This window comes from Macrobrachium rosenbergii, chromosome 19 (genome assembly GCF_040412425.1).
Source record: "Macrobrachium rosenbergii isolate ZJJX-2024 chromosome 19, ASM4041242v1, whole genome shotgun sequence".
NCBI lineage: Eukaryota > Metazoa > Arthropoda > Malacostraca > Decapoda > Palaemonidae > Macrobrachium > Macrobrachium rosenbergii.
Window position 1 is genome coordinate 24,386,657 of NC_089759.1, and position 20,067 is coordinate 24,406,723.

A 20,067-nucleotide genomic window follows, 5' to 3' on the forward strand; every position below is an offset into this window, starting at 1 on the left:
TGTATATATATATATATATATATATATATATATATATATATATATATATATATATAAACACATACGTACATATATATATATATATATATATATATATATATATATATATATATATATATATATTATTCATTTATTTATTTGTTTGTTTATGAACTTTCCCTTATTACGATCCTACTGCTTTTCGTAATTCGAAGGTCCATCGTCGAAATTTCCGAGGTAATTAAAGTTCGGAGACGGATAAAATTCAAAATGTGAACATCATAATGAGAACTTACATTACAATCTCCTAGAAGTGTTGTTAAGTTATAATACTGCTAACAAATAACTTTCCCTTCATCTTTTCACGCCTTTAATGTGTGGACGATTACAGCAGAATTCTGTCAGTCATAGCAATATCTACTATTTGAAAAAAACAATGTTAATGCACGGGAAAACACATGAACAAATCTGGACAAAACTTACAATGCCAACTTCAAAGTTTATAACAAAACAAAAAAGCTCCCTTTTTCAGATGAACAAATCTGAAAAAAAATCTAAAAAAAGTATTCACGCTCCAGTTATTGTGATGAAACTAACGTAAGGTTAGCCTACTATTTTTAAATCTTTGTTAAGATGCATTTGAAGGTCACTAGGCCAATTCCTCCCTTTTACATTTCATTTATAAGTTTTATTTTTATTCCGATATATCGGAAAAAAGGTTGAAAATCAGAGGGCATTAAGACCTAAAAGGAAAAAAAAATCACCCACATAAAAAAAAAAAAAATAAAAGATTTCATCCATCTTTCAATGACCTTCAACGTTCACATGAGTCACGGTAATGTGAAGTAACTTCATGAACATTCAAAGATGTTTGTATGAGTTAATGATTACATTGCAAAATGAGGTATAAGAAAAGCCGATTGAATATTAAAACTACACAAATCGCTGGGTTAACTAAGAGGCCCCCGGCCCCTCGTCAAAAAATAAAAACCATAATAAATTAAAAGACAACAAAGGATTAAAATAAGTTTGCCTCCTTAATTCGTTAATGTATCTCAACTGAGAATCAGAATGTCAACAAACTGAATAAATGGTACGCAGCAAAGAAAGCGAGACCCAGATATGACCTTCGATAATTGATGCGGGGATATACATTTTAAAAAGCCATAAATATCTTTTCAAGACAACTAAATTACTTCCTGAATTAAATGTTTCTAATTCAGGCACACGTCTATCAGGTCCCTTGTCCTTCCCAATACTGAATTTTTATCCAAGGCCATTGCAAATTCACCTTAGACCTGGCATTAGAGACCTTTTGAGAGAACCGGACGGATCTTGACTAAGCAATTACGTGCGGGGTCAAAGTGCAAATGGCACACGTTATGCGTATTTATGACATGCTAATTATTACGCTAAGTGAAACCAGAAAGGACCAGGCGATCATTTTGACTCCGACAGCTGAAGCTTTGTCTGGGGTGTGTGTGTGTGACCCCAAATTATAGCCTTCAAATCTGATCCCGAATAGCCCATTAAATGCTATCGTACCCAGATGCTCACGCACGGGGAGGCCATGCAGCTTACGTTCCGGTCGCTGACTCGAGGTCAAAGGGATAAACTGAACCAAGGCTCCATAATGTACACAGCCACGGGGCTGGCGAGACCGCATACCCTGCATGTTGGAGGAGATGCCCGTGCAAGGAGAGTATCACCTCATACTAAGCCCTTTTTACGCCCAGGTTCTCTTTCCGCCTAACCGAATTCACTTCAACGCTAACACTGAGAAAGGATTATCCGGTGGGATGTAAGGCCCGGTATTCTGTAAGCCTCAAGGGGAGAGAGAGAGAGAGAGAGAGAGAAGAAAAAAAGCTGCTAACATCCAGAAAAAGATTTTCATACAAAATAAAATCTGAATACCTGGGAACGTCAGGAGAATCAAAGGGCAGTCTTTCGCATATACTGATAAAAATGGATATGCTTTGTAATCTTCTTTGACCCATGACATACACGGAGATCATGATGATACAGAGAGAGAGAGAGAGAGAGAGAGAGAGAGAGAGAGAGAGAGAGAGAGAGAGAGAGAGAGAGAGTAAATGCAATGAAGATGCATGAGATTCAAGATAATAAAAAATTCTTATAACGTTACTACTATTTTATTATGTCGCGTGTCGTATTCTAAATAGAGAACAGAAGTCTGCCTTTAACATATGTAAAGGACACTGCAAAGGACTTCTTGCGTTAGAACTTCTTACGAGAAGCATTTAACGTCACAGCTTATGTAATTCATACATCTGTATAAATACAACTTTATATGTGTATATATGTACACATAATTATATGTATATATTATATATATACACATATATACTGTTATATACATACACATACACATATATATACTATATATATATTATATATAAATATATATATATACATTATATAGACATACATATATATGTATATATACATATATACATTATATATATAAGAATACATGTAAGTTCTGATCGGTACTTAGATAGCTGAAAGACTGGGAAGACCAGCCGCCATCGGCAAAACGAACAATTCTTGAATCAAAGCTACTACCCAGAATACACCCATTTATCTGATGAAGGAGTTCTCGATGAACGAAATATTGAATGAACTGTCTGTGACGATAACATAAATACCAAACGGTTTTAATTCACCTGGCAGAAGTACATACTGTTTGAAAAAAAAAGTAGAATAAAAGGTTATTCATGCTAAAATCATTCCTACAACCCCTTTAATATTTTCTTCGCACTTTGAAAGAATTCTGTAGAAATGAGGTGGCTCTTTTAAACCTGACGCAATATCATGAATCTTTCTAAGTACATCTTCAATGATATCAGGGCAACCGGTCTGCAGTGAACATGAGTTGTAAGCACTTACCAAGACTTCATTGAAAGTAAATGAAGGCCTCATCAATTTAAATCTTCAATACTTCTGACAATGGTCCATTTACTTTCCTTGCAGACTGAACAGGCGATAACAATTCCGCACAAACGAAAGCAAAGGCAATCTCCATGCAAAAGATAAAAGGGCAATCAAACACACTCACCATCAGCAATACATTTGGGGCTTGCAGTGGACCATCTCCCACCGATGCAGACAGCGACTGCCGTGCCTTCGAGGGTGTGCCCGGGGTTGCAGCTGTAAGCGACGATGAATCCTCCTCGTTCCAGGGAGACCTTGCCATGGGGCAGCGCCGCAGGGGGGATGCATGTGCAAGCACACAGCACCAGCAGTTGCGCCAAGTACACTGTGAAAAGAAAAAGGAAATGCAAACATTCAATTTTCTTCATTCACGTCCTCAGCTTTAACAGGCATGGGGTGATTTTTCATGGTTTATTCTTCTTCCGATTTACTAAGGAACAAAATGCTTAGAAAACAGTCAAGGTATTTATGTATGTATGTATGTATGTAAATTTACACACAGACACACATGTATAATACATACATACATGCATATATATATATATATATATATATATATATATATATATATATATATATATATATATATATATATATATATATATATATATGGATATATGCACATATTCACACATACACATGCATACACAAGAATGACTGTACGCTTTATGCAGGCTACACATAAAACATCTAACAATTTTCTTGTCAGCATAACTGCAGAGCCAAAACCACACACGGAAAAATTTTTACCGTCACAGAACGCAAAGATCAAAACAATTACTATTTAATATTCACACCACGTACAACTACCCCTTACACTTAGCAATTTATTCCTTTAAAATACCACTCAGAACAGGTGACGTGTACTAAAAATATAATGATTTTGTTATCGGCATACAAACATTTATATGGCATGTGTTCAACATATGTTTTCATCTGTAAGCCGTATCCTTGAAGAAGGCGTGGCTACTGAGACAACAAGGCAGCTATCATCACCTTGTTCATTCTCTTAACATACACCTACGCAGTTTACTTAGCGGCAGACGTCAATCTCGTTACGAATACTACACCATTCTCCTCTCTTACAAAGCCTTACACCTCTCCGGTATTAAGGCCACCACCGCTCTGTAACTTATTTATGAAGCATTTTCGGGGTGTTCTTCTTCTCTTCTCTCTAAACAATTCCAACCAACCTCTTAAGTCTATATATTTCCCACCTAATTTTTTCATAAACATTACCCATACATTTACTCTCAATTGTAGCCACCTGTTTTCTTTTGTATAAAAAGACCAGTCCGATTATACATTCCTGCTTCTATATTTGCTAGTGACTCTATTCTGCAATACAAAATGCACTGCAGAACGCTAAATTCCTTCTTTACCTAATAATGAACATTTTTTCCCTAAAATCACGCCTTAGATTTACTCACCTTTCCTATGAAAACTAACCATTCCTACTGTCTCCATCATCTATACCAATATTCACTGCTTTATTTTAATGATTTAGTTATCTAAATGACCTTTCTCTTCCTAAGCTAAAAAAAAATTCTTTAAATCGTAGTCACAATTTGCTACGGTAAATAAAGTTACGAAATTCTAAACGCCTACATCACGAATTCTCTTCAGTCAATCTTTAACTTTATGACAGCACAGGAGCATTAATGGCTTGAAACCATTTAACCGAGACCAATGGTTCTGTTGAACCAACGTGCTTCTTTTAAAAAAAATGTACTGGCCATGGCCAATGTGCCACAAAGTTCCTAAATATCAGTCAAACATTAAAAAAATTTTTTTTTATTGAAAGCGATAAAGAGTCACTTTCATAAGGACAGAAAAAGATGATTCCATCTTCGAGAATAACATACGAAAATAATCACGAATTGGCTACTAATGGTAACAGGACTGTGGATTTAGGATAACAATAATTTTGGACTGGATAATGCCAAACTAAAAGCAACATAAACCATGCTCAATAGCAAGGTTCGGTCTTGACTGTCAAGAGAAAAACATTAATTTTTTTTTTCAAGTAATGAAGCCCTTTGTTCTGTAGGAGAAAATCTGCCAGTGAAATTACATTAACAGGTTTTCCTGCATATCACATTTCACGGGTCAACTGATAATAATAAATACACAGAGAAACGAAAGAGGAAATAATCCCTTGGGGGTAGAGTATATGTTGATAAGGATACGTTAGTCTCTACTACTATGCCACCACAATTACTCTGAACACGTTTTTAAACAAGGATTTATTTAGAAATCTTACACTTGAAAGAGAAAGAAACAAATCTTGCAATAGCTTTAAATCTTAATCCTAGGCAATGAAAAATGCTGCCTTTTACACAAAAAAGGCTTCCCGAGTTTAGTATAAAGATTGAAGCATTATTTTTGTTTCTTCGTCTTTTCCAGAACATCTCAGAAAACCTACACACTATCTACCAACATTTACATGAGAGAGAGAGAGAGAGAGAGAGAGAGAGAGAGAGAGAGAGAGAGAGAGAGAGAGAGAGAGAGTCACATATTCCCAGGAGTTGTTCGTTTTCGCTTGAGGATTCTAACCTCATTCTTGTAAACACAACCATAACGGTGAAAAGAAATAGGCTATGGGGAATCTCAACTTAAAACTTCCTCTTAAATTTCCATTAGTAAATCATTTATCTTTTAGGGTGATATCTCGAGAATAGAAGCAAAATTACACTGATGTTGCGAAATGTGTGAATGTATCATTAACATAGTTCATAACAAAAAGATGCATTTACAGAGTACCTGGAAATGCAACGAACCAAGTTGCCATCCTCTGTCACGTGCCAGTTACACTTCAAAATTAAATTGCTCTGCCACCACTGGCAAAATACATCATTGCAGCCGAAAAAAAACACGTTAGAGGATATTACTTTTACAGACTTTAAAAATGACTTTTAAAGATAAGCCTGCAAAAACAATAAAGCAACCAAAAAAAAGCAATAAGAGAAGAAAGTGAATAAAGGAACACAAAGAATAAATATGACTCTTCAGAGGCTGCCTAAAGAAGCATTAACATCAGCAACAGCCGAGAGGAATTCGTGTATTAATGGGTTACGAGACTGCGAACAGAATGCATTAGCCTTACAGGACAGCACCAATACTTTGACTGCGCTTGTTGCACTGACTTATCAATTGAGCAGTTCGAGAGAAAGTTACTTAATGGTGATTTCTCCGTGAAATCCCTGATAACCGAGGAATGCTTTAAGAGCCATTATGCCTTACATAAAACAGCACTTATTCAGTGATATATCGGTGGTCACCACGCAGTGTTATCTCTTAAGTTGCAATGGCATATACTGCAGAAGTTACACATAAAACGGTCTTGCCAGCCACGTTGCACGAACCAGAGAGACATGAATGCAGCAATGAGCAACCCAAGCAATCGAAGTCTCATATACTTTGAGATAAACTCTCGAGATGAATTGCTCCTTTAGTCCTTCAACAAATGAGATAATGTCGTGATTCATTAACTGTTTTATTCAAGATGCAGTACATTAAAAGGTCACGAGCAGCTGAGCTTACTAAAGAGGCTCTCGTCGTTAGTTTCACTGGAAACAAATTATCTGACTGAATATCTTTAAACTTCAGGACAAAGTTTTCCCAAGATTCTTTAAAATATAGGCGCAAAATTAAATCTTAGTAACATAATACCTGAAGGATGATTCTGCGTACTACTTAACATACGTATAGTACCACTGAGAAGGTAATTTACATACCCGTGGATATGGTTAAGTATAAAAATACATAACAAATGGAAAATCTGAGGTTTTTTAAACAAGAACAATCAAAATGTAACACAAAACGGTTAATAAAAAATAATAAAAATAACTTGATTTACTAACCAGAAAGAAAATAGCAGCGACTGGCGCAAACTGCATAGGAATCAACTCTTAAGAGAGATTTGGATTAAAGAAAGAAAGAAAATCTTGACGTACTAGAAAACATCTTATAATATCTTGAAAAATAAGACGGTCCTCAATCAATCACCTTTTATGAAAGCATTCTCAGTTGCCAACCTTATGTGATGAAGAATTCCCTGCAGTTCACTTAGGCACCGATTTCACTATATCTTGGAAATAACTTGCACCCAAAGAGAATTATTTTTGTTTCGAAACCAAAGGCGAAGGTTCAAATCCTGGCCGAGGCCGAAGCATTTATCAATGATAATTCCATTTGGGTGTAAGTTGTTCCAAAAATAAAGGGAATTCGATATTAAATTATTTGTGGCTTAATATTTGTGAATAAAAAAAGTCAGGCGTGTGAGGGCGACAAAATTCATATGAGATATATATATATATATATATATATATATATATATATATATATATATATATATATATATATATATGTATGTATGTATATATATATATATATATATATATATATATATATATACATATATATACACACATATGAATACATATATGAATATGTGTATACAGTATATATACACACATATTATAAAACACTAACTTCATAATCATCAAGTTACATACATATGCTTACTCACAGCCACACGACAAATATATATATTTGCTTTTGCTTATACGTGCAAAAAAAGTCAACAGCCCAAATGCAAACTCGCTCTCTTCAAATGGAGTCACTTACGGCTAGATGAGCATTGCGAAGACACCGACAAATTGCCTTACAAGTGACACGGACACACTAAGAGCAACACTCAAAGGGCACTGCAAATCTGTCCAAAATCCAAAGAAAATTTTATCAGTGCCGAAGCCCACAGAGATCAGTGCGGCTTCAGGCAAAGGGAGAGACGTCACGGAGGTCAGACAAGATACTCTGTCACCTGAAGGAGTAAATCAGTAGACAAACCATAATCCGGGAGTTCAAGGAAAAAAAAAAAGAAGAAAAAAAACCACGCTGCAGAAAAACAGCTGACAGGAGTAGCGGGTATAGGAGCCAGAGGCCTGGGAACATTTACCTACATAGATAAGACTTGAAGTGGTATGACAGCCGTACCTGGTCGCGATTGTGTGGGAGGGCTGTTAGTTGTCAGGTCAAAGCCTGGTCTTACAAAGCGAGGGCGTCGCTTGCACATGCATGGAGATTTATGTTGACAATGTCTCTTATCTACTTAACCTGAACACTGACACTAGGGACTGGAATTGCAAAAGCAGCTACGCACAAACCGTCGGCGGTCAAGGAAAAGCACATGCGACTTGTGAAAGCACTCATGAATTAATCGCCCACGGAATCAGTTATGATGAACGCTTCACCTCCACCTTTATACAATATTTCACTTATTCACTATCACGATCTGCCATTTCAGCGTGCGGGTTTTATCCACAAAAGACGATATTAAAGATGTCTCTGACCCCTTTGTAGAAGAGTCAGTCTCATACACTTGCACCAAACGACAATTTTTACCATTCAGACTCTTCTCACCTTAAAAAGGTAGATGAAGATAAATTATTCTGGCCTGTTATCTGAAGTAAACTAGATAGGAGAAGCCGACAAAAGAATTAAAATTGATGAACTTCACGTCAAATGACCTGGTGCCGTGGCTAGGGGGCAAACCAATTTATAAATAAAATCTTGTAGGATCATAAAATGTACCGAAAAAAAAGTAGTGCACACAAAATAGAATGTTAAAGATTCCTCATTCGACTCCAAGTGAAAGCCGCGCAGATTCTGTAAAATTGCGACCTCTGCCTCCGAAGTCAGCCCTGTGAGGTCTCCTGTGTCGGCCTTGAGTAAAACACTTGGAAACATGATCACTCGAGCATGGTGAGAAATGTTTTGTATAAGCTGGTTTTGGAAAGAAAAAGGGCCTATTCATTTCCAAATTTAATTGGAATTCAAAATACAAGTTATATTACTAACAGTTTTTAATTGGAATTTCAAATACAGTTTATATTTTTAAGTTTGAATAACGACAATTATAAAATGTAAAACAGGATTTAATTAATATCCAATGCAGCGAAGGAATTTGCCAAGGAAAACCCAGAATTATCATTAATGGTGCTGTGTGGATATGAGAGAGGAGAGAGAATGATAAGTGGTATGATGTCTTGGGGGCACTAAGCTTCATCAGAGGAGAGAGAATGATAAGTGGTATGATGTCTTGGGGGCACTAAACTTCATCAGACTGCAGAATTCTAATTCAGACATGATCTCGTTATCAAAGATGACAGGTAGAAAAAACAAAATCCAAATTCAATGGCACTATAACAAGACTCCTTTGTGTGCATTTATATGCATGAATGAAAAATAAAACAACTCATATCAACTAGATATGTCTCAATTCCTTAAAATGGATATCCTCCCTATAAATGGAGAGAAATCAGAACGAATAAAAAGTGTAAATCTAGGATGGCTAATACGGAGAGAGAGAGAGAGAGAGAGAGAGAGAGAGAGAGAGAGAGAGAGAGAGAGAGAGAGAGAGAGAATGGAAATCAAGCATCAGCAGGCATTTCTTCTTAAAACTCTGGAAGCAAAAGAGGAAACAAAACTCTACTGCGTCTAAATTAAAATGATCAATCAATTCGCGCCCAAGATCCTTACAAAATGCGGGGTAAATGTGGGAACACAGTCCTGAAGTCATTCTAATTGCCATACATGAAAATGGCAGGATATGGGGGAACAGTAAAATGATTTTTCTGACCTTTCTGAGGTAACAACAAAGATACATTTCGAAATTACGACATTCTATGACACGAAAGAGGGAAACAAGAAATGTTGATTAGAACACCTGACCAGACGTCAAAAATTTATGTAAGGGAACCGAGACAAAACATATCCATCAGGATGTTATGCAGACATAAAAGATGCTCGAGGATGCAGAAACAGACTATACGTATTTCGAGTCAATATGCAAAACATTTCCACGAAGACAGTCTCTCATTTTTCCCACAAAGGATAAAGGAATAAAGACTTTCAGCATTTTGAAAAGCGCACAGACGTTCTGAGGATCTTTGGCGAGTGTTTCACTGCCACACAATTTCAAGCTCACAGGAAACTGTACCGTACCAGCTCAATCAATTAATAAAAGCGGGGGTGAGTTTGTGATTATGCATTCAGCCAGATATGTCATTTATGCATTACAGAGGTGGTCATAACGTGATAAGTGGCATCGTTCAGTGAGAAATGATCAAATGAATCTTAACGTCCATTTACAATTACAGTATAATAGCGTCAAACAGAACATGTGACGATGCAATTTAGTTTTGATTTAACACTATTAACCTAAATTAAATAATCTACGGTACCCTTCCACTACGCTATCATTAGCGTAATTCAAACCATTATATGGATAAGTATCCCTGATACAGGTGGTTTGCTTCAAGGCACGTTACTACCAGTATCTGTTGATTCGTTAGAGCTTAACCACGTATTTCCTTCAATAAACCAATTATTTGCCTGTGACGTATTCTATTAATATATCCCTTCCTCTTCTTCGTGTGCTTCCAACAGGACGCGACGGCCATCTTGTTATTAAGGAATAACTAAATTAATTGCTACTCGACAGAATCAATTGCCCAATTACGGCTGGCCGTAACTCGTGTCATGTAGTTGACGCCTTTTAGAAGACCGTAGAGAAACAACAGATATGTAACATGCATCGAAAGTTCTTATCCCAGATTCACGGAAATAATTTAACACTGATTTAACTTTTACCTGATGTACAGTCGCACTCCGAGTAAAGATAAGCAGTATACGTTTATAGCAATATGCATCATTTAATATAGAAACTAAACAGGACTAAGGAAAATCACACAAGACAAATATCCTTAATCACGAACGGATTCTTAGGCCGCCTGTAATAAAGTTAGTCACTACGGGGACAAGGTTTCAAGTTGGTCACTAAATTATTGCATGTGTAAGGTAACTTAATTAAATGACAGTGGTATCTTTAAAAATTTAGTTATTATGTACAAGCAGAGGAAATGTTCATGTTTAATACTGATAATTTTTATAAAATGACTGGAACTCACTGTTATCTGCTGTGAAGATGAAGTCTCAACGTAAAGTTTAATCGAAAGAAATATTTGAAAGTTTCAAGTTACTCTAAAACACTACGGAACAAGGATTGTCAACTCCTCTATATAAAGGCAATGTGTATCTATATATCGTACTTTTTCTAGGGTTTAACTCCCGACCACGGTATCTTCATTCCTTGGTGACCGCATTTGCGCCCAGCGATATTCCTCTTGGATCGGTTTATATAAATTTAGTTTTCATGCTAGGATACTAATTTTAATGCCACTTTAAAGTTGGATAATGGTAATTCACTGAACAATTTTCGAAATCAAAATAAGAAAAAATAAAAGGTCAAAATGACTTTGCTGTACAAAAGTTTTTGCTTACAACAAAATATGATATAAATTTACTATCAATCTTCCAACACTAACATAAATTGCCTTCTAAAGGCACAGTTTGAAGCTATTAATGCTGGCTATTGTGAATTAAGACGTCAGCGAAAGGTTACAAGCTTCTAGATTCTCTATCAAGAACTTGCTTTGTGATACACTTCTTTGCCTAAGATTAGATGTTCATGTTATACTTCTCCTTTTGGCTGAATAATTGAACTGTGCACACAAAAATAGCAACAAGAGCGATAAAACAGAGTTGTAGTTAGACCAGAACAAAGGTTTATACACTTTGCTGGCAAAAAATACTTCGTAAAAATCATGCAATTTTTTTCTAACCCCGAAAAAGTTTAATAAATGGCCTTTCCAATTATCTATAGCTTAATGCAATTTATATCAGTACTGCACGGTTAAGCATATTTTCCTTGTTTTTTATAGTAGGAGAAAATTTTGTTAAAAATTACTTTAATTTATTACACTGGTAACTGATTCACTGAAAGAATGAGGCCAAGAGAAAAGATAATTTTCACCTTTACCTACCTGTTTACATACATTTATTCACCTTCCAAGAATCTGTGAACTCAAATAATTAATAGACAAGGACAAATAATGCGCTTGATAAAGTACAATACAATTACAAAATCATATAAATGTTGTCTTCAATTTTGTTAAAAGGGTGAAAGCAGATAATTTTGGAAAGCTTCTATTCAAGCGTAGTCATGATAAAAAGGAAATATTTGGATAGTCCACAGGCAATGACGTTCTGAAAAATCTCAAGTGATGATGGACTTAATAAATATTCGAGATTAACTGTAGCAATTTCAAATTAAAACCATTCTTTTTCTGAATAACTGTCTCACTGAAAAGAAATTCTGTATAGATGGTCAAGAAACAAGCGTTCCCGTCACATCTGCCCGAGTCTTGCATACTGATTATATAACCAGTTTGTGTGTGTATGTTTTTGGGGGGGTAGGTGTTGGGGGATTTACTTTGGCACTCGTAATTCGACCAAACAAACTCAAACCAGAATTCTCATCTCTAGAGAATGAATTTATGCTCACAACAATTTTACTGCTCTTGATTTCAAAGTTTGAATGCTTAATAGTTTAGTCTTTCCTATATCGGTCATTTTCAACGCGAATTCCTAGGACGGCATTGGAATTAAAATCGTAATAACGTGATGTTGGTACATCACAAAAATTATCAGATAAATGGCTTTTGAATTTTTTTAATATTTATGGACTAATCTGATGCATGCCTAAGGCCAACATCCACTGAGCCATACGGACGAGCAACCTAGAAAAAGCAAAATTAAAAAGGGCCGGGCTTGAAACCACGAGGATGTGATAGATTAGATTAGATACAAATAAAAAAAAAGTGTAAGATTAAATACAGGTAAAATTAATGAAGAAATGTGAACTATGATAAGAAAATTTTAAATATAAGCAAAAAGGCAGGAACTGTAAGGTGCAGTGTCGCACCCAATAATGCTCTATTCATATTATTAGTTAAAAAATCTTCATCTTGAGAGTCAAGTCATGTCACCTTTATTTCCCTGGGGCCGGGGTGTTTGGTTCCACAAGGGTACATCCTTAGGTTTCGAAGCAAGTCTTGAGGGGTAAGGCTATAATCCCATGCCCCTTTATCTTGACACCAACGGACAATCGTCCCTAATTATAGCTGGGTGGTAAACCGGGAGCAATCCACGGACCCTGCTAACGTGAGTGAATGCTGCACCCTCAAGGCATGGCGATCACGTGGGTTGACTGGACTTTATTCATAGGAATGAAAAGTATTACAGAATTTAAGCCAAAGGACAAGCGCTGGGACCTATGAGGTCATTCAGCGCTGAAACGGACACAGAGTAAATAGGTTTTAAAGGTGTGACGGGAAGAAAACATGGCAGTTACGCTATGAAACAACTGTTTGAGAAGGGTGGATAGCAAGATGGAAGAAAGCGAATATGAACGGAGGTACAGTAAACAGAAAAACAGGTTGCAGCTACGGGCCGAAGGGACGCTGCAAAGAACATTACATAACGCCTGCAGTGCACCGTGTGAGGTGCACTGACGGCACTACTTCCCTACGGTGACAAACTTCCCTGCGTCTGCAATGACTGAATGCACCTTATGCAAGGTGGGAGGTGAGGTCGCCACTTCCTTAGGCCAGTGCATAAGTTTTCACTGATTGTTAATTAAAGTAGATTAAAACTGGCGAATAAGTAAACCGGAAACTCATGCGTGTGCTTAAAAATTTCATCCTCTTTAATACATGATTTCAAAACAACGACAGAGTTGTACTACGAGAGAGAGAGAGAGAGAGAGAGAGAGAGAGAGAGAGAGAGAGAGAGAATGAAATAAAATCTCCTACTCTGTGGTAGAGACGCAGTAAATCAACGGACCACACCAAAATTCCCCGCACTAATCTTGAATACCTACTCTTACAAGTCACCGAGAGCTCCCAAATGGTTGTCGGCAAGCAGAAAGGGAGCAGGCTGCCCACTTTACACCTACGTGGACAAGGGAGCCACGCCGGATTAAGGCGAGACTCGGGGGTTCAAGTTGCAAGATTTTGGTCGATGTTGTAAGACGGCTTACCGAGGCTCCCGAAAATTTAAACGTAAACCTTATATATATATATATATCGCAGTTTATCATTTTTTTTCCTGGCTACTGATAAATAGCCATGCATCAGAAACAAGAGAAGCCTGACTGATAGTATCCATATTTGGCCAAAGGCCACAAGCGGCCTGTTGCCATCAAGTGATCCTTTTTGAGAACACAGAACCAAATTAACCCAAACTTGCCATGACTGATTCTCAACCCATTTAGAAAACTGTTACTATATTCTTTATTATGACTGGCTGAATATTTACAAATTTATCAAGAACCGCTTAACCAACTGATACCATGGTCGAGATGTTCCTTAGGGGCCACTAATCATGCGTATTTAATTTTGCCAAGATTTACCGACCAAACTCCGGGTTAGAGATACAGGCTACAGGGATGTTGAGTCCATTCTACTAAAAACACGCAGCGGTCGCTTTTTTAAAATGATAATATATGATAATAAGTTATATAAAAACTGTGCATACCCTTTGCCCAGAGTGTGAAGTGTTGTTTAGCTAACAAGGTTAACACAAAATTAATAGGGCGACATTGTTAAGGGCTCTTTATGGAGTACCGTTGCATCTAAAAAGAATGAATCACTGAATATACAGATAAAATTCTTTTAAAAATGAAAGCTACCATACATACAAAATGGAACTTGTTTAAATTCGTAGCAATAATTTGAAAAAGTTGGCAATACTAGTGATTTCATCACTTTATTTTAAAAAAAATTCAATAGCCTGTACCAAACTCATGGTGGAATTAAAATGTTACAATAAACTATTATAATTACTGTTATATATGAGCGTGTATATATTCTGTATATATATGTGTGCGTGCCTGTGTACAACACACACACACACACACACACACACACATATATATATATATATATATATATATATATATATGAAATTTTTTATCACACCGTGATTTATATATAATCATGAAGCTACAAATGTCGCTTAATATCAAATCCACGCTGCCTCGGGAATATCCCCGATGGGGAATTATCACCGAAGGGGAATTTGTAAGTGATAAATGGACGGCACTGCCGAGGCAGCGTGGATTTCATATTAAGCGACATTTGTGGCTTCATGGTTTTATATATATATATATATATATATATATATATATATATATATATATATATATATATATATATATATATATATATATATATATATATATATATAATATATATATATATATATATATATATATATATATATATATATATATATATATATATATAAGTCTGCAGAAAACTCGGCCATTTCCCATCCCTACACATAAGGCTTATCAGCAACGCATCGAATACTCCTATACACACACACACACACACACACAGCAACATTCACTTAACTATTACTTACACTTTCGCTTCTTCGACAGAAGACATGAAAAACTGCAGTTTTAGTACAAAAAATTCTTTACCCCATTTTTCTCTTCTAATGATTAACATAAATAATTTAACTCCATCTCAATTAAATGAATAAATTATGAACTCCTTTCACAGAAGACAGCGAAGAAAACATAATCGGTCATGGATGTATAAGCTCTAGGAAGTCTTGATTAATTTTAAATGATTTCGTTCGTAGTTTTTGCCTTTATTATTTTAATAGGATCAAAGACCAACGCTCAATCTAAGGGTCGTCTTTGCCTTCCAAATAACTTAAAGGCACCTCATATGTACTTTAAAATAATCTAAATCATGGCTCAGTTCCTCAAAACGTAAGCATATACGCAATTTAACTTTAATGGATTCCTACAGGAACTTGTTAAGCACCCGAGGACCTTTGCCATATACGTCGTATAGCAATAAAAACAAAAGTTCTCGCGTTTGGTTAAAAAAAAAATTACTGGAACCCTCCCTTACCCCACCACCTCTCACACTCTCTTTCTCAGATTGAAAGGCAGTTCAGTTTCTCTGTCTTCCTTCTCATCTTCCTCTTCTTCTCCATCCCCCAAGGTGAGTAGGAGGGCAGGACAGGTGAGACAGGATACGGGTCAGTGAGCACGCCGTACCAGCCCTCCACTACAGTTTTGGTATTTCTAGAGGAAGCTGATCGATACCCATATTCGAGATCGGCATGTCTGCCCTTTTATCTTCTTAAAAGAAAATCGAACATTTATCATTTATGAGGCACTTCGAAACTTGCATAGATCTAACAAGTTTGTAAGTGTTTCAGTGAATAGGAATAAATTAATTCACTTATATTTACAGTTAATTACTCGCGTACCCAAATCGTTCACCCGGCTTAGCCCGCCCCCGGTATAATTACGCAATTAAGAATCCATGCTCAGGATAACCTTTAGCTGCGCTCTGATATACGGTAATGAGATTCAACAACTAGATAACGAAGGTATTCTATTCATAAGTTGCATATAATGACTGATGATAAAAAAATATGCATAAAATCTCCATTTGGGGTTAAAGCCTTTTGTTTTCAACAAGAGTTATTCGAACGATAAGCAACTAGAGTGCACAAACCATGCAACAAATTTGTGCAACCGAATCTCCGTGCGGTGATATCATTATACTCAATAGTGATACACCATTAAATCCGGCTGCATCCTCGGCAAATATTATAGTATTTCTTCTCTGTTTTTAGTCCTACACCACCAGCACTGGAGTCGCGATTCGATCCCAAGATAAATAAACGTATCCCTTCCTTTGTATTAGTTTTCGGTTGGTAAGATTAACAACTTCGTAGGGGTACGTGAGAGAGAGAGAGAGAGAGAGAGAGAGAGAGAGAGAGAGAGAGAGAGAGAGAGAGAGAGAGAGAGAGAGCAAAACACTCCTTGATATAACGCATACTATCCATGCATTAACGGCAAGTTTAATGCCAGGCCGGTGGTGGTACGATAAAGTGACATAAACTGTGCATTTTAGGAATAATAACGAAGTTGTCTTTTCATTCTGATCAATCATGTTTTAACAAGGGTAGCAACTAACAGACCACAAAGTGAAACTAAAACAATGATTAAACTGCATATGATAAAATCACTGTGATACCGAAGGTCGAGGAGAAAATACGCACCAATGTTAAGCAAAAATTGGCACAATTTACTCGAAAACTGGACCTGCACACACCAAATGGAAGGGAAAGTGAAAATTGGGCGGAGACGTCGGAAGACTTAATCTTCGCTACAGTGAGCACTAACGTCACAATCTGTTACTCAATCACCGTATTTGGACACCACTTTAACCTTGGCACTGCTGAGGCATGAGCCAAAGATTGAAAAAAAGATCAAAATAATTTAGCCTCAAGAGTCAATACGCTCATGCATGATGAAAACCGCCACCGCCACCACGCCCCTCAGTCAATAGACGGCTTTGTGGGCTCATTATAGTCTCTCGAACTGGACATTAGCCCCGCAAGTAACACCAAATCCTCATGACTTGGGATTGATGGATCTTAAAATTCCGATGTCTTTAATCAAACAAGATATAATGACCAATGTATTCCATTTTATTTCTTGAAGAAACCTTGAACGCAAACGCTTCTCTCAATCTCTCTCCCTCTCTCTCATATATATATATATATATATATATATATATATATATATATATATATATATATATATATATATATATATATATATATATATAATGACCAATGTATTCCATTTTATTTCTTGAAGAAACCTTGAACATAAACTCCTCTCTCAATCTTTCTCTCTCTCTCTCTCATATATATATATATATATATATATATATATATATATATATATATATATATATATATATATATATAATATATATATTATATATCTACACATGCTTACATACATACATGCACATACACATTTCAGAACGTAAGGAAACGCTGCTCCACTTTTATCACAATGATTCTGCAGGAGGTAAGAAAAGCGATCCTCAAAACATCAACACTCGATGTGAATTTACAAAAGGAAGCATAGCACGCACTAATTTCGGGCATCTTTTATCATCTCGTCGCCAGACTTTGCAACTAGCAGCCAAAATTCTTTGGAAAATTGTATACTAACACTTAGGCTCAAGCTGTGCCATTAACACTGGCCTCTAGGAGCAACGTTTGGAGGCAATAACCTGACAGCTGACAGAAATACGTTGCCACAATCAAGACAGAAAATACTATGCCAGAAGGACTGTAAATTTAAGTTAAGAAATTGTAACTTGAACAGCTTCGATCTTTATTCATTTACACTGGCAACTTGTAACTTGAAGGATAAGCAAAGAGTGAGATCTACAATAACCACAAAGAACTTCACTATTGAGAGATCGTCCTTCTTAGAACTGAAGGGCATACATGTCTAAAGATATTTCCCATAGAGGAAAAGTCGATACTAGAAAATTATGAACTGTGGATGACAAAGTACAGTACAACACCGTTTGAGCCACCCCCTCCAAGGGAGACGCGACTTCCCTGCGTGCGCGCACACACACACGCACGCACTATATATATATATATATATATATATATATATATATATATATATATATATATATATATATATAATACAATGTACAAATTTAAGCCACGGCATAATGAATTCAATATTAAACGATATGTGTGGCTTAATGTTTGTGAATAAAAAGTCACGTGAGTACAATGTGCGTAAATGTGATATATATATATATATATATATATATATATATATATATATATATATATATATATATATATATATATATATATATAGAGAGAGAGAGAGAGAGAGAGAGAGAGAGAGAGAGAGAGAGAGAGAGAGAGAGAGAGAGAGAGAGTTCAAGCTGACAAGGTGACCCAGGGTGATTCACAGGGTCATTATTTCATTACCACTATCTAATGCAGAGTCAGATTGTTAGCAGCGATATTTGCTGCAATTCACCCAATCCTTTATTTGGATTTCTTATGAGGTTTAGAAAGTTCCGACGGCAAAAACAATCGCCTGCTATAAGAGATAGCTGCGTAACACAGCTCTGTCATTCTACGAAACTTGCGCGAAGTGAAAAAAATAAATCCTGACCCTTGGCCGAGGTCCCAAACATCCCGTCAGATCAAAAATCATTACTAGTTTTTGCTGGGCGCGTGTGTGTGTGCGCGCTCCTGACGCCTTATGTAACTCTCGATACGCTTGAGAGAGAGAGAGAGAGAGAGAGAGAGAGAGAGAGAGAGAGAGAGAGAGAGAAAACTGATACGGAACGGAGAAAGTGTCTGAAGAATTTATTTTCCTTTTTAATGTTAACCATCTAAATTGGATGCAAACCCCCCCCCCCCCTCTCTCTCTCTCTCTCTCTCTCTCTCTCTCTCTCTCTCTCTCCCCCTACGTTCCGTTCAACCCCGTCTCTTTTAGCACTTAGTAGTCCGTCGTTGCGTGTGTTCGTTACGCTCTAAATATGGACCAGGTTTTTGTAGACCTGAAGAATTTCTAAACTTAATAACTTCACAAGACTTGTCGCCACTCGATGAGGAAGCTACCCATAAAGGGGGCGAATTATCAGAATATTCTTAACAGATCTCCCGAGGGCCCCGCCCTCCTGACGAAAACTTAATCTACTTATTCTTGTCACTCTCAATTCACCTCTCAGGGAATTGATTTAAGAGAATAAAATAAAAATGGCAGAAAATTAAATGATAATAATTTGTAGAGAAGTTATGTAAGACCAGTGTTTACACACAAGACAGCTAATCAGAGGTGCACGCAAGACTACTGGAAGAACGACGGAATAACTGAAAAGACACAAGACAAAAAAAAAAAAAAAAAAAAAAATTCTGTTGCACTGAAAAGACCAAATAAGACTGGATGAATATAGAAGAAAATTTGACACAATACAACGCCGCAGTTATTTATGAGAGTTGTCGAGACGGAAACAAGCAAAGCTTCCTGAATGAAGTCTGGCCCTCTTAAATGACGGCTAACCAGCTTCATAAAAAGACACAGGTTGAACAGGTTGATTGAATGACTTAAGACTAGTTTGCTTTTATATTACCTAGGTCACTATTGCCGAAAAGACCTTCAGACTTTTCATGAGTTAACAAAAAATAACAATATATATATATATATATATATATATATATATATATATATATATATATATATATATATATATATATATATATATACATATACATACATATACATACAACACAGGTCAGCTATATAAAAAAATGATTCAAAGAAGTCAATTTCCGAATTATACCAGCATCCAT

At 36.3% G+C, this 20,067-nt stretch overlaps 1 protein-coding gene across 1 annotated transcript in view; it reads right to left on the reverse strand.

Moving 5' to 3' along the window:
* LOC136848742 (uncharacterized) overlaps positions 1 to 20,067 on the reverse strand; it is a 557,848-nt gene that overhangs the window by 162,448 nt on the left and 375,333 nt on the right. The window contains exon 3 of the mRNA XM_067121294.1: positions 3,056 to 3,256. Within this exon, the coding sequence (XP_066977395.1) occupies positions 3,056 to 3,256 (201 nt within the window). The remainder of the gene's footprint in view (positions 1 to 3,055; positions 3,257 to 20,067) is intronic.